At 43.7% G+C, this 15931-nt stretch overlaps 1 protein-coding gene across 2 annotated transcripts in view; it reads left to right on the forward strand.

The window, feature by feature from the left end:
• The window catches only part of tnmd (tenomodulin), a 32545-nt gene extending 19028 nt beyond the window's left edge, over positions 1 to 13517 (forward strand). The window contains exons 3-7 of one of the 2 annotated variants that reach the window (XM_062476748.1): positions 864 to 1004; positions 3920 to 4027; positions 7701 to 7857; positions 8446 to 8552; positions 12798 to 13517. In XM_062476748.1, coding sequence (XP_062332732.1) covers positions 864 to 1004; positions 3920 to 4027; positions 7701 to 7857; positions 8446 to 8552; positions 12798 to 13007 — 723 coding nt within the window. In that variant the 3' untranslated portion in view covers positions 13008 to 13517. The remainder of the gene's footprint in view (positions 1 to 863; positions 1005 to 3919; positions 4028 to 7700; positions 7858 to 8445; positions 8553 to 12797) is intronic. The other variant, XM_062476750.1, reaches the window with a different exon arrangement.
• The last annotated feature ends 2414 nt before the right edge of the window (positions 13518 to 15931 follow it).

A 15931-nucleotide genomic window follows, 5' to 3' on the forward strand; every position in this document is an offset into this window, starting at 1 on the left:
CCAGGATTACACCGAGACTCGTCACCTCTGGTTTAAGACAGGGGGTTAAGCCTCCAAGATTCTTAATAAGCATCTCTCTTTTGGATTTGGGGCCACATAGTAGGACTTCGGTTTTGTCTTCATTTAATTTAAGAAAGTTATCATTCATCCATTTGTTTATTGTCAACAGGCAGTTGGTAATGGAATTGATGGCCGTTGCATCGTTGGGTTCAGTGGATATATATAGTTGTGTGTCATCCGCATAGCTATGGAAATCTATGTTATGTTCTCTGATTATGTCGCCGAGTGGTAACATATAAAGAGAAAAAAGTAATGGACCTAAGCAGCTTCCTTGAGCAACCCCGTAGCAGTTCTCATGTTTCTTGGACCTATGGTCACCTAAACTACATAAAACTTCCTTCCTGTGATATATGATTTCAGCCAGTTCAATACACTATCCGTGAACCCAATAAGCTAAGATGAAGATGAACACAGCAATGTATTTCTCATCATAACATAATGCTCACATAAATATTAATACCATAGTCTTCAGCTGGTGGGCATGAATCATTTTTGCAGACAGGACGTTTTAAGAACCATTCGTGTGTATCCATGAACAGTACATAAGCAAGCGGTTGTTATAAACTACAGTGCTTTAAGGAACAGCCAGCAGAATTGAACAAAGGCACAGAATTGTGTCATTTGTTCTTGTTACATGGGCAAAACATGAAAACCCTTCAATGGAGATTTATTGTTTTAAGAAATACAGTTACACTATAATGTATCAGGTACACAGATAGAATGCCTGAGGTGCAATACATTTCATGGTCATGATTTGCCTGTCATTCATAGTGTGAATGACTTTGATTTTCATGTGTCTGAAGGTGTATGACCATGAGTACAGGGCTGTGTTGGATGGGGTGGAGACTGAAAGCGTCATGGAGATTGACCCCGCCCACCGCATTGAGATCTTCAAAATGGGCAATGGAAGCGATGAGGTGCTCGAGGTCCATGACTTTGAAAACGTAAGTATTAATAACATCCATACAAATGGTTCACATTTCACTCAAAGTATCTGTGTCAGATAGTGATGAATTGTCTTTCATTTCTGTTTTTCTGTTTTACAATTTTTTCACTTGCTGCCATCCTCCAAACTGGGAATAGATCTTCTGCTGCCAAAGTCGACACTAGACAGTGTACAGGCCTGTTGCTAGTGGCTCCTCAGTCTAATGAATGATCCACTCATAACAGTGAAGCACATCCTCAAATCAGAATGGTACACTCGTACAGTATCAGTGAAGCACATCCACATTCAGAATGATCTACTCGTGTCAGTGAAGCATGTCCACAGTCCATCGGCCTGTTTACAGGCCCTGTTCAGGGATTGTGAGCACCAAGATGAGGATGCAGAACTATTCCATCATTGTTATTAAAACTGTGAAAGGGGAAAATACACAAACCTTATTAAAAGTTATACTAAGTGTTAGCTGAGGGCTGAGTTTCGAATTGATTGATTTTCATAAAGAAAGGATGTTGCACATCATTACACACACTAAAGCCACCTTAAAAACAATATCCGCCGGGCCCAGGAGCTTCACATGTAGAATGGAAATATGGAGATAAAGCCATCAGGACCAAAGGCAAAATCCCCTGCATTGTTTCAGGCTAACATCAACAACATCCTGGGGGAGCCATTGGTAAACCAAGAGGAGATAAGAATTCCAACAGTAACAAAGAGATGCAGAGCTACCATTTAACCACCTATCCATTATATTAATAAAGGGCCCAATACACCACACAACATGTTTCAACTGTATAACCTTGTCAGTTGTCAGTTCCCTGTTAGCTTTAAAGATACATCAAGTACAACAAGCAAACAATGGGATTTTCTCAACTCATAATCTCATGCATTTATCAACTTTACTTTGGAAATAGAATTAGATGCAAAGTGATTCAACAGATTGAAATCCAAAAGGTTATACTTTTAGTTATACTCCAAAACGTTTATACAAGGGACACCAAAACATTGATTTGTACATAAATGGAAAGCTAGTACAATGAAACTACCATTAGTCAGTACATTTCCTTCATTTACATAAGATAAAGTAATAAAGTAATAAAATATACATGGATTATAATCATGGTGGCCCTGCTTTTTCATATCTATCAATATACAGCATCTACCACATTGTCTTAGACAATTTATTAATTTATGCTGAACCATTTAAAATGGTTGACGCTTTGTGTTGCGCTTCGTGTGGTTAACACCACTCCCCTGTCCCCACCACGCTCATTCCACCCACCTCTGCCTCGCCTCGCCTCCACTCCTCCCATGCCCCTACCCCGTATTCTAAATACCAACATCTGGCCCCATGTTGTGGTGGTGACCTGACTCATGAATTCCCCCCAGGTGAAGGCAAACGGAGATGAAGCCCATCAGAGCTAACACATGGTGTCATGGGTACAGGTCCCCATTCCCTGCTGCTCAGGGGGCCGACTTTGCGGTTAATTTCACCCAGCGGGTTCTTTGATAATTTACTTTAATACAGGGGAATGAGCATCCTGCATGTTTGCTTCCACCATATGTCACCAGGGTTGACAGTCACTTGACGAGTTAGGGAAAATGGAGCCCAAGTGACAATGATTAGAACACGGTACCTTAACCTTTCCTTGCGATTGCGACTCATAAAGCCCCCAATCAAATAATTGTCTGAGGACGTGCAAGCGTTTAATCAAGAAGACGGCAATCCAGGATTGTGACATTGTTTCTTTAACCTGCATCATTTTCCCATTTCTTTTTCCTGTAATGATGTGTCTCTTCTTCATTTTCTGGTTGACCAACCCCAGTAATCATCTCTTCTCATCACAGGACGCTCCTCTCCACTGACACTCGCCACTGCAGTAAATATGGCGACTCATCACAATATAGTCAGGCATAAACATTCTGCTTTTGCATTTGTGACCATTATTGCCCCATGTTTTTCGCTCGTAGATAAAATGACACATGCCGGATTATGACAGGCATTGTCTCCTATCATGTCTTGGGGTGGATGGTGTAGCTGTTCTGAAATGACAATGTTGACTAAAGTGGAGAGGGACCTCCACATTCTCAAATTAACTCTAATACAAAAGGTGTCAAAGCTTTCACCATGTAGATGTAATTAAATCGGGATTGAATCAAGTCCATTATCATGGTACCACTTATCCCGATGCAGTGTTAAAGTGAGCGTGGCAGGCTCAGATCCTGGCGTCTACATTCTCATGCAGTACGCTGATGGGTTATTGTACTCTGCAGACACCACAGGTCTTAATCCTGGGTTTCATGTCACAGTCCTGGTCCTGCTGAACTGATTAAAACACAGTAGAATGGCCCAGACTGAGAATGAACAGGCTTGTCAGCTCTATTGGTATAGGCTTCCTCAGTCCAATTGAAAAGGTTTGGATTCCGCATAGCAGAGGCTCATCAGTGGGGCTGAAGAGTGGAACTCTGCGCTCGACTGCACCGACTGAGAGAAGCAGGGACCTGTAACTGGCTAATTCAGTAGAGGCAGCCTCTGTAAAAGAAAACTCCAGAAGTAACAAAAACCCCTGGCTTTCCCGGGAGACACATCCCTCCATGTAGGATTGTTAAGCTGGGGGAGAAAAACACACTTTTGCTGTCTGAGTTTTATTCTGCATTTGCATGTGTTGCAGAGGATGGATGAGCCGTTAGAGAATGTTCTGTTAAAACATAGAAAAGGGGAAGAGAGATCAAAACCACACCTCTGCTCTGTCATTAGGTCATATCTCTGACTTGATAAGAGCTTTGATTTTTCTTCAAGAAACGGAAGGTTTGGAAATGGTCACCAGAACACTTAAGGGTGCCGACACATTCCTGCATGCTTATGAATGATACATCTCAGAATTTAGATTATTCCGTCTTCTTTTTCTGTTTTCAAAGGGAATCACTGGGATCCGGTTTGCCAAACATCAGAGGTGCTACATCAAGACCCAGACCAGAGATCTTCCCAGAGTGACAGAGGGGAAGACGGAGGACACCGAGTTATTGGTATGACTCTATCTCTTGAAGTTATCTGCCAGTCGTGCTGCCTCTTTCCACAAGCAGAGACACCACAGTGTCATTCATACTGCAGGGAGATAACCAGGGGAGAGCAGACAAACACAGACCCTCAGCCAGTCCATCCTATCCTATCTTCTCCTCTTTCACTGAAGTATAAACTTGAGTCTCTCCAGTGACTGTGAAACCCACAAACCCATAACCCCTTTGTGGCTCACATCAAATGGTATTTGCTGTCAGTCTTGAGCCAATATTAATTTTTAATCATCTCCACCAAAGGCTCAACCCAAATAGCCTAAAGGGGGAGTGAGAGAGAGGTCTGAGAGAGAGGTAAACCATTAAAATGATATTTCTTTTTTTTTTATAGATGTTTGCTCCGTAAATTTCACTCCACTTCTCTGCCGTCTCAGAGCGATTCATCTCACTTCTCCTGGTCTAATAGTCGTATCTGAAGTTCAGCAAGAACGCAGGAAGAAATTCTATCAATCAAAATTTCCAATTTGTCGGAGTCACAGTGCAATTCACATAGTTTGCCATACGTAAAAAAAGAAAAAAAAAAGAAAAAAACTGAAAATCCCTCTCTGGAATGTTTCAGCTCCCACCATGCTCTCATTTCCATTTCAGAATAGGGAAATATCTGCCTCTCGTCTTCCCTCTGTGCTTCATTGCCGAACAAAGTTGTAATGCCAAATAAGTCCCTTTATCCTGTTTGACTTTAGGAACACAAGCTGTTCCAGATAAACTGGAGTGTACCCAGCCCTTTTTAATGTCTGATCCATGTTTACAGATTCTAATTGCCCAGCCTGTGCCATGTGTCCCTGCCATTTTAGTTTCCTTTTTGCAAACCGTGGAACCTAATTTGATTCACAGCTGTGAAATCAAGTCAGAGAAGGCTTTGTCTGTGTGAGGGTGTGGAGATGGGGAACGATCTGGATCCCACCAAGTGTTTGGTAAGAACCTGAACCAGATCAAGTTTGGTCTGGTATGAGATGGGCTCTATTTTTAATCTTTGCTCCCTAGTACCCTTTTTACCCAGTCATAATCATGGTTCCCCTGCCTTTTCATCTCTATCTATAAACAATAGAAGCAATTAGAAGCAAAGCACAGTAGGGTTACAGTGAATCATCAATTTGAGGGAGTTCTAGTCAATAAACAGGAACCATGGCCTGACCTCTTCAAAGCTATCCTGAGAAAGCAGATCCCATCCTCCAGGTGAATCCTACTGCTCCTGACTCCTGGAAGGCTCAGGACAGGCCTCCCCAACGGCTGTGACCGTGTGAACCACAGAGGACTTGTGTCCAGCAGCAACAGTCTGCAGCCCAGCTCCATCCAGGCCAGGCCGCAGGCCATATGAACCTGACTCAGAACAGGCGAGCGTTCAGTTCGCAGAGCTGAGGTAAAAACAATGCAGCCAGTGGAGAAACTGTGAGCAGCTGATAAGGAAATACAGCACCCAGGGAGTGGAACCAGGTGACAGACATGAATTGTTTGTCGCCGGTATTTTCCCCATTTTCAATTTGTTCCCTCTATGAACTGACAGAAGCTGTAATCCCTAAGCTTCCCTCCCGTTTCTCCACTCCGCGATGAAATCAGTTTTTCCCTTCATTGAGACACCACAACACAGTGTCACAGGATCCTCTATCTATTCCAAGCACTCAGTATGAATGCCCACAATTCACCTGGCAATCTCCCACTTAGACAAAGCAGGAGTGGAAAAGGAATGATGGAGAACCAGTACTGGGAAACAATAACTGTCCTTGGATAGTATACTTAGTATTTAATTATTATGTAATATCGAGCATATTACACATCCACCTATTAAATCTGTGGGATTTTAAGGTTTTTTATTTTCCACCGTGTAGTAGAAGTACAGTTTGTGAAAGCTCATTTTGCTTTGTAAAATCTTCATTGATTCATAGAAAATGTGGTTGACCTATTGTGTGTCATAAAGAAGTGTCTCTTCCTCAGGGCATTGTAAATGCAGAGGTTAGAAGTTATTGTTCATCTGAGAATGAAAGAAGGAAGGAAAAAGTTTCTTCTCAGAGCTACTTTAAATATGTTAGGGATGGAAACAAGAAACAAAAGACATTTGTTTTAATCCATGGGCTTTGCTTTATACAGTACACGGCACACCCATTTTTGTCTACATCACAAATGGTTTACCCTCCTAACAATGTATAAGATAGAAAGGAAGGAATTATGTGTTTGTGTTAGTAGTTGTCAATAAGCCTTTTCAAATCACAATTTAATGCTGGAAGGGTGACCTCCACTGCTTCCCTTCAGGCATTTTCTCAGATATTTATTGGGGTCGTCCCTCAACAGTGAAGTCAAAGTCATGTTGTAAAAGGTTGTGTCGTGGCCTCCATTTACTTTTCGGGGGAGGCTTGCTCGCCTTCAGTGGTTAGGAGGGCCAATTAGAGAAGAGAATATTTGTGTTCTTGGGTCTGATTTCAAAAAATCAGTTGAGTGGGGGTGAGGAAGGGGGGTGGTGCTAGAGCCAGAGTCACACACACACACGTGCACACGCACACAAACCTGCTCTGGTCCACTGGGTCATCATTAGTTCAGCGTTAATCTGGCCTGGGCTAAAAAGTGTGAGAAACTGTGTCAAAGGCTTGGCTAAGCACAGACATCAGTGCCCGAGTGGGCGAGCTGCTTCCTCCTTGCAGGTCGCCACAGTGTCACATCACAACAAACACGGAAAGTCGACTCCGCTGAAGGCACAGAGCTGGAAGTTGAAAAGGAATGGAGGGACAGAGGGTGAGAAGGAAGAAGAAAGCCTGATATAAATGATACAGCTCCAACTGTAGCCCCAGGATTCTATAGCAAGCTTAACTAATGTGCAATTAATTTCAAGACTGGAAGAAAATCAACATGTAAAAACATTTGTCAGGTAAAGAGTTATTTTGGCATTCTCTGTTCTGCGCAGCTAATTAACATGGGAATGGGAAGAAGGTTTAGTTTGCCTATTGTATGTATTTACATATACATGACAAAAAACAAATATCCCCACTGTAGGGGAAAGCATTACCAAAGCTCTTTCATATATCTCTATTAAACAGACCTGACATGCATTCCCTATCATTAAGCAATAATAGTTTACTTTACAGCTCATGAACTACAGTATCAACAAATTAAGCCTGTTAGTGCTATGTGCACAAGAGAATCAGAGAGTGGGTGGAGGAGGGGGCTGATTGGATGAGGGAAATGCCTACAGAGACGCATTAGAAAGACGCATAGCTTGATTATTATGCATTTAGAAATATTGCCTTTTCTAAGCTCTAAAGTCATTTCAAAGTCAAATAATTGAATGTGAGTGTTGTCAGGGAGAAGGCGATGTGAAGCATGGAGGAGAAGGTGCACGGAAGGAAAAGCCAGTGAGCGTTAGCAGGAGTCTGGACGCTGAGGTTTTCTCGGTGGACAATCAGAGGGGGTAGATAAAAGGATGAGGCCAGAGCTGTACTGTGACCCAGGGGAGAGAGGTTCAACTGCAGGGCACAGTACTCAGGGATGTCTCTGAGTGTGTGGGCTCTGACAGGAGTGTGTGTCTGAGTGTGTAACTGTGTGCCACAGTGTGTATATGTAAGTGGGTGATTCACATGTGTGTGTGTGTGTGTGTTGTGTGTGTGTGTGTGTGCGTGCGTGTGTTTTCGCATCCTGACAGGTGGGAGAGACAGAGGGTCTCGTGCAGGCGGATGACTCCCAGGTGTGGGTACCAGCTGAGGAGCCCATCGCTAACAGAGCCTTCCTCCTCAGCTCCAAGATCTGGGAGATCTGCCAGGAACTGCCCATCCACTGGATCCATCCCTCCCCCATGAGAGGTAGGGGTGCCAGGGCCTCTCCACCTCTGAATCCACCCTGTTAACATTCCCTGTGGAGGAACAGCCATCAGGCCAGGTGGAGGTCCAAGGAGACTCCATCATCTCATAACCATTTCAGAGTAATGATTGAGCCCTCCTCTCCTTAGCAGAACTTTGAACATGGTGGGATGAGAGATTTAGATAGTCGTCTAGATATTAACCTTCAACCCCGTGCTTGGGGCAAAACCAAGGGATTCCTCATTAGGAGTCTATAGAGTATGACGGAGAGAGAGCTCTCTCACTTAGACAACCACACATCACAGAGTTATTGATGCAATCCAACGTGGAGACAGACTCTCACAGACCTCTTTACAGGGACATGGGTTTCATTATGAAACAGCAAATCTGCCCCCCCCCCCCCCCACACACACACACACACACTTTTTATTGAGAAAATTATATTTATCGGCTGCATCCTCGAAAAAAGCCGTCCACCCACATTTGAAAACAAGCCTACGTCCCTGTCTCTTCTCACCCTCTAAGAGAACTGCTGTTGTGATGCTCTGAAGCGTATGCACCGCTCTGAGGATGACCGTGTGTTTCGTACAGAAGCTGAGTTCCATGAGGTGGAGGACGTGGACGACATGTCGGAGACGGATGTCAAAGTTCAACGCTTTGCCCGTGACGTCCTAGACCAGGCTCCAGTGAATGACTATGTGAGTATTCCTAGAGTCCAGGACCGCACAAAGATATGTGACCATGGAGGTCCTAAGCTATGTTTAGTATTTTTCTGCATGTGTAAATTGCTCACTAATTGATGCTTCTTTTCATGGCTTAAAACGGACTTGGTGCACCACAGGGCATAGAAATAGCTCTATACATCTATTTAAGTAAGGCTGCTTCATTTAAGACTCCCTTAATGTCTTCAAGTTAATGGAGAGAAATAGCCAGTCTTCAAAGGCTAAAACTTTTCCCTACAGCCTTCATCTGTCTTTTTCCAGCTATTTTCCAAGCACTGTACAGAGCAGAAGTCCCAAGGTCACTCATTACTGAATGGAGAGACTACATTTATTAATCATGCCTTAATTATCAAGGCATAAGAAAAAGAATCACGAGGCCAAATGCTATATTTTTGTGCCTGTGAACTATTCAATACTCCATGATTAATTACCCTTGACAGTGAGATGGGAACACACATTTTCTCTCACACACACATACACACACACAAAACACCGGAAATAAACCTCCCATACTATATGCAAGCACGTACACACACAGCGACACACACATGCACTAATCAGACGATGTATGCACTGTGTCTGACTGCCTCCACAGTTGCTTGTTACAGACAAAATAAGCAATACATGAGGTAGCTGGATGAAGTAGCTGCCTCCTCCTCAGCGTTCTGAGAAACCATGGGAGACAGCCACACAGACAGAAGAGACACCCCATAATATTAACATCTATCAGGCGGGTCCCAGGAATGCCTCCCTTCAACTCTCCTCCACCCCTTCTCCTCCCATACGACGGAGGCACTGATGTCATGTAACTCAAATATACAAGCAGATGAAAACCCAGAGCCTTGTTTGAAATATTCCATCTCTATCTACTGGGTTATGCATGTCGCTACGACTGCAGCCCAGGCCAGAGCCTGAGCCAGCCAGTGCGGTGTTTGTGGGCCTGGTGATGATAAAGCCCTTTGTGACCATCCACCGAAGGGAGGTGGCTGCCTGTAATTGGCAATCTGAAGCCTTTTTGATTGCAGGACGACACCACCTACTGCAAACCACCTCATCCCTCATCCCCCAACACAGACACACACTCAAACACACACACAGAACTCACTCTGTGTTCTGTCCGTTCTCCATGAGAGTCCAAAGGAAGTCATTACACAAAATAGTGAAGTGTAAACAGAGACAAAATGGATTCATTGGAACTGGCATACAATTGGTAACACGTTTACAGTAATCTACTGCAGGAATCCGTTTGTTTATCAAACTGTAGTACCCGTTGGGTTTTTGTACATCCCCGTCCCAGTGCTAAAGTTGTTCCAACCTGCTGAACCATGCAGTCCCAACGCTCGACAATGGCACAGTGTTGCCCGAGACGTGTTCCGGCACAGCTCTCTCCCCACGGGGCACTTTTTAAGGCTGAATAATCATCGGTGCAGCGCAGAGACAGAGGTTGGGAGATATATGGAGCTGGCCTTTAGTCACAGCTGTCACCATGGAGCCTTGTGCTGAGGCAGCCCTGGATCCGTCCTGCACTGAACAACCGGCGTCTGAGAGCGCTGGAGAAACGGCACCACTGTCCTTGACCTATATAGCAAATATGTTTCTCAGATGTGATTGGTCCTGTCAGGCTTCACACTTGAAAACATATCAGGGGTGGGGGGTGGAGGAGGTTAGCAGCAGTGACCCCCGTCCTCTCTATCCAGGCCAAGACTGGGGTAGAACAACAAGCCTGCCGGACCATGCATGTGTGCGAAAGGTTCACTGGACATGGTAAACAGAACAGTAAATATTCCTGAATGGTGGGACGACTAACTGTAAACATGGATACTGCTCGGCGCCCAGCGTGTCGTGATTTCCCCTTTTAACTGAAACCAAATCTTCCTCTGTTATCTCCTCCCAGCTCAAGCTGCTTTTACAGTTGTTTCAACCTGACTTCAGGGTCTTAATGAGGCGCGCTTGCGTTTGAGTGCAGCCTGCCTACTGACTACTAGATCTGTATGCACATTAGCTACAACGCTACAATGTAATTCACCGTCCCATGTAGAGGAGAAGAAAGCCCTACAGCATGTGTGATGCAGAGATTGAAATCTAGTCCCTGGTGTGTTAATCTAATATCAGACACTGTGATCAGCGGTGCTATGAGATTTAATAACACAGCGAGGCATGTGCGTCATGCTCTGGCAGAGCAGCAATCAGGGGGTGTGAAATAACCCTGGCAAGTGTGGAAATTAAAGGAGTCGCTGCTTGATCCGCTACATCTTATTGAAATGGCAGACAAAGTTTTCTTCTTGACAGACTTGTTGGTAACCTCTGTAGCTCATTATGCGCACGAAGCTGTGTTTATGTGCTGGAATGAAACGGAGTGCTGGAGTGATCTATTTTACTCTCTATTCAAGCAGCTTTTTATGAGTGACTGCCCAAGATTTCCAATTTCCACGGTGCAACATTCTGATCACGGCCATATACCGAAGGAAAAGGGAACGCTAAATTGGAGTTCTTAATATGTGCACTCCATTTTAATAGGATAGGTTTGATTAGTTTTTATTTGTGGGTACAATGTTACCTATTCTATGTTTGTTTTGGTAATCACACACCATTTGAATAAAACATTCCCTTCATTTTCCAAACCAAAGCTCAGCTTTTCACAGTGCCATACTTTGGCTGTGAGGAGCTGATAAGATTATCGTTGGTCCATTGACAGCTTTTGTGTTCTTTTGTACAGTAATATATTGTTGCCTCAAAGCTGATGACCCTTAACTTGACTAGTAGAATAAATCAGTAATTGCCCACCTGCCTCTGTCAGACTAATAAATCAAACGCACCTTTTATATTATATTTTCTTCCTTTCCTATGTATTCTCCCCTGAGTTAGTCATCTGTAATTTCGGTCCATTTATCAATGCTCAGAGCAGATTTGAATCCCTGTGCTCTATGTTTGTATACAGTACCATTGCTTTGGCTCAGAAGTTATTTGAAGATGGATGTAGCTAAACACCAGTCATTAAAAAGTGGAGTAAACATCCGAGGCCATCAATAGTATGCTGTTGTGGTTAGCTCTGCCCGTGATGAAAGTAGCCACAACTTCCTCTCTGGACATATTTTTTAAACAGAGAAGGAATAGGGGACATGTGAGAGGCCTCAGTGTTCCTAAAGGGACAAGTCCTGTAAACCTTGGGTTTAGTTTCGGTTAGTGGACAGTAGTCACAGGAAGCACTGCAGAGGTTTCCTCTGGAGCTAATGTCCAAGGGGACCATTGACTCTGTCATCAGCATTTTTTTACAAGGCAGCCCCGGATTGTCTCTGAAGATTCATCTACTGTAGGCAATTGAAATGTGGTCAAATGCGCCCTCACTGTCGCCACAACCAGCGAGAGAGTTAAGTGGCACTTCTCTGAACCCAATTCAGAGTTGCTCTTGATCAAAGGCATGGCACTCAGCCCAGTGTGGCCTATAGCGGGCATGCACCCACCAGCACAATGGAAGAAGCCAAGGGCCATTCATTCTACCCAATTTACCTTTGGTTTGGGTATAATTTGGCCCTTATATAAATTCAGACCCAGCCAGCGAGCGCAAATAAAAGGATCCTTGTTAGGCGATCATTACTCTGCTAATTGCTTTAGGAATGTGCCATCCACTTCAAGTCAAGGTCAGAGGGAGGGTGCCAAGATGGGAAAAGCTTTAATTTGTGCTTTAATGGAGGAGGGACGGCCATTTTGGTTGTGTGCGTGGGCCGAGGCCGGGGGGGAGTGGGAGGTCAGAGATGAAAGAAATAGTGTAATTATCCAGCTAACAGGCAGTGTCACAGTCACTTTGATTGAAGATGGCCCCAGTAGAAGGTCTGAGGACGCGGGCATCATAGATGGAGTAGAGAGCAGCTAAGAGTAATGACACCACTGGCATAATAGAAAGGTCAAGGGTATTATATCATGTTTTATGGTGCTGGAACTCAAATCAAGAAGACCCACTTCCTGTGCTACATGTATCTTGGATCTTGATCCTTTCGTCACAGTCGACTTGCATGGCACAACTTTGCCCTGTTCATTTCCCCAGACATAGATTGGGATCTTTAGCTCGCTTTTAGCTTTTTTTCATAGGTATCCTCATGACCTACAACCAAAGCAGGCCCATCAATTCACACAATCAAATCTGCTGTCACTGTGCCTGCTCTTCCTGTATGGCGTGGGATTTGTCATGTGTAATAGGTGACCCTGCTCTCTCGTCCTTCACAGAGGGACATCGGACTGGAGCTGGATAACCGTCTGGACGACCGAGGGTACTGCTGTCAGCACTGTCGCCGTGGTTACCGCTTCTGCCGACGCTACCACGAGCCCCTGGGCGGCTTCAACCCTTACCCATACTACTACCAAGGTGGACGTGTCATCTGTCAAATTGTTATGCCCTGCAATTGGTGGATTGCCCGTATGCTTGGGAGAATCTGATTGGCCTGTCCGTTGTCTGCATTCTCCCATGCTCCAGTTCTTAATGGTGCTGTGCTCCCCAAGCTGTTGTACGATAGCAAAACCTTTAACACACAGTTATTATTCCATCTCAAAGTCAATAAATTGACTGTCAGTCTGTCTTAAAAGTCTAAGGGAGTTAGGGAGCTCGAGGTTACACTTCAGAAGACATCACATTTGAATGTTTACCTAGCCATTTAATCTTGCTTTTATGCTGTTTGTGTGTCATCTGTGCGCTGAAGAGCAATTTTACTTTTTAACAAATTTTTCAAAGCTGTCAAGTATAAAAACCAGTAGTGTGTATAAAGACTTACAATTTGCCTTATTTAGTTGCCTGTCTTTAAGTGAATTATCTTTTGTTTAGCAACAGTTAGCATGTTTATTTTGCAGTGTTTTGTCATATGTCTTGAACTGTATTGACAAGGAAGAGTCATCAAGCCATAATAAAAACAGAGATGTCTGCCTCTTCAATCTGACAGCACTCAACTTCATTTAAGTTTTTTTTTAAATCAGGGATGTGCTACAGGTCAATTACTATATTGTATTTTCTAATTTCTTCTTGTAGTCTTACAATCACTGTGTGTGAGTTTTAACGTGTTTTGAATGATCTTGTCATAGTATGTTATCCAGGGATGCATAGTTGCACAGTAACTAAGAATAATGTATTGAAGTTCATGTAATACTAAGTACCACACAACATTAAGACAAATACATATATGTAAATGTCTCTGTGTTCATGTGCATAAAAATATGAACAATCAAATATAATTTATAGCAGTTTCTAAAAGAATTTAGGCTGTAATAATAATGTACTTACCTAATCAATAATCAAGTCTAATGGCCTACAGCAACATGTCAGGTAAAAATAGTGGCGAGTGTTAACAAATGCAATAATTGAAAACATACTTCAAATAAACTGTCAGCAGCGTTACAATGCCCCAAGGCGGTTTGGAAACCGTACATGAAATATGTGTTGACAGCCTATGTATGTTTTTCCTCTATTATAGACCACTACCCCCTTATAAAATAAAAAATGTGCTTTGTTTATAGAAGCTTGTACCATGTGAGTCAGGTGGCTGAGCGTTTAGGGAAGCGGGCTAGTAATCTGAAGGTTGCCAGTTCGATTCCCGGCCGTGCCTAATGACGTTGTGTCCTTGGGCAAGGCACTTCACCCTACTTACCTGTACTTACTGTAAGTCGCTCTGGATAAGAGCGTCTGCTAAATGACTAAATGTAAATGTAAAATGTAAATGTGAGGTTAAGAAAACGTGTTTTTTCAAAAGCCAGTGAAAAGGATACCATACATATCAAGGCCTAAAGGGACATTCTGAGCCGATTGTGTAGTTGTGAGTGGAAATTGCCATGGGATCCTTGAGAGTCATCTCACCCTTGTTGTTGAGGCTGATGTAGATATTCGTTGAGTGTCTGTAAGAGAGAACAAGAGAGTACAGTAAAAACTATAAGAATCAGTCACTGTTTCTCACATATGTACCTAAGCGACCCTAATTTCAGGAAGCAGATGAAACCATGGGGCTTTGCACTAGTGGAGCCTTGTTTCAAACTAATTAACTTTTAAGTGTGGGCGTGCCACTGTCAGAACTCATTTGATTTGGAATGATTTGTGTAACAATGCCCCTGCATTTTACAGTATATGTTCCCTGATGATATCTGTTTTGATTGAATAATATTCACAATCAGTCACTATTATGTCCACAATCTACAATATACATGTCCAAAATGTATTCAGCCAGTCCAGCAGGTTAACACAGTTCAAAGGCGTTTGTCTGCCTGTCTCTAAGATCAGCCCTCACCAGGTATTCTAGGAAACAAATCCCTTTTTGTTACCACATCAAAACCGTAGTGTAATTTACCACCCAGGTTTTTATTTGGTTGCAAGTGTTACTTATCCATTAATTTAGATATATGGGTAATTCTGGGGGAGAAACTGTGTTAACAAATCTGAGAACTCTCCAAAGTAAGAGCGCGTTCCAGCGTTTAGCTGGAGAGATGTATTACTAGTGACATCTAGTGGTGATGTGCGTACCCAATGTTTTGATAGATATTGATTCAACCTCACCACAAATCTTGAGCCACTCCAACCTATGTACCTTACATTACCAGCATGAGCACATTGCTTTCATTAGGTACACACCTTAGTGTGTAAATGCTATAAATGTACAGAGCTTTGTGTAAGAAGCAGTCTCTCAGTCTAAAACAACCTTGTATTCTCGTTCTGCAGTCTCCAGACCGCACACATATTTCAGTGGATGTGTGTTGCTGGGCAGAGCACAAAGCATGTATGCCATAGTCAAGCCCAGAGACAATAGACAGCAGTGCTTTGGCTGTATTGTTCAGTCAGTGTGTACGCAGTGATGGCCTGGTGTTTGAATAATCTCTCTCTGGACGTCCGCTGACATGGGCTGGAGGCGCCACCATGTCAGCCGTCATCCTTCAACAGCTCCCAGTGTGAGAGGCAGCGCGGCAAGCCAGTAAACACTAGAGCTCGCTCCCCCGCTCACTGGCACTGGCTGCAGGCGACGCACAAATAGCCTTCTCTCTAGGCCGGCCGTGCTCCCTCTGGCTCCCCAGGCTCACTGAATTACTGGCAAGGAGGAGTACACACTGACTCTGGATCTCTGGGGCCTTTCATTCGCGCTTTCTAATCCACTAGTCTTCTACTGAAGGAAGACGTCTTTTGACCAGCCAGGTTCTGTATTATAACGAGTCTGTTCAGGTGGACAAAGGCAGATTGATTACCGATACTGTTCAGTGGATTGCTCTTGCTATGAACAGGCTGTCACACAGCTTCACAATGCCTTAAGATGGAACTCCTTAACCATCCTGAAGCACAGTGTTCTGCACAGTGTTCTGCCAGCGAAGGCTGATTTCTTCTATGGGTGAAGGCG

Source organism: Osmerus eperlanus, chromosome 13, assembly GCF_963692335.1.
Source record: "Osmerus eperlanus chromosome 13, fOsmEpe2.1, whole genome shotgun sequence".
NCBI classification, from domain to species: Eukaryota; Metazoa; Chordata; class Actinopteri; order Osmeriformes; family Osmeridae; genus Osmerus; species Osmerus eperlanus.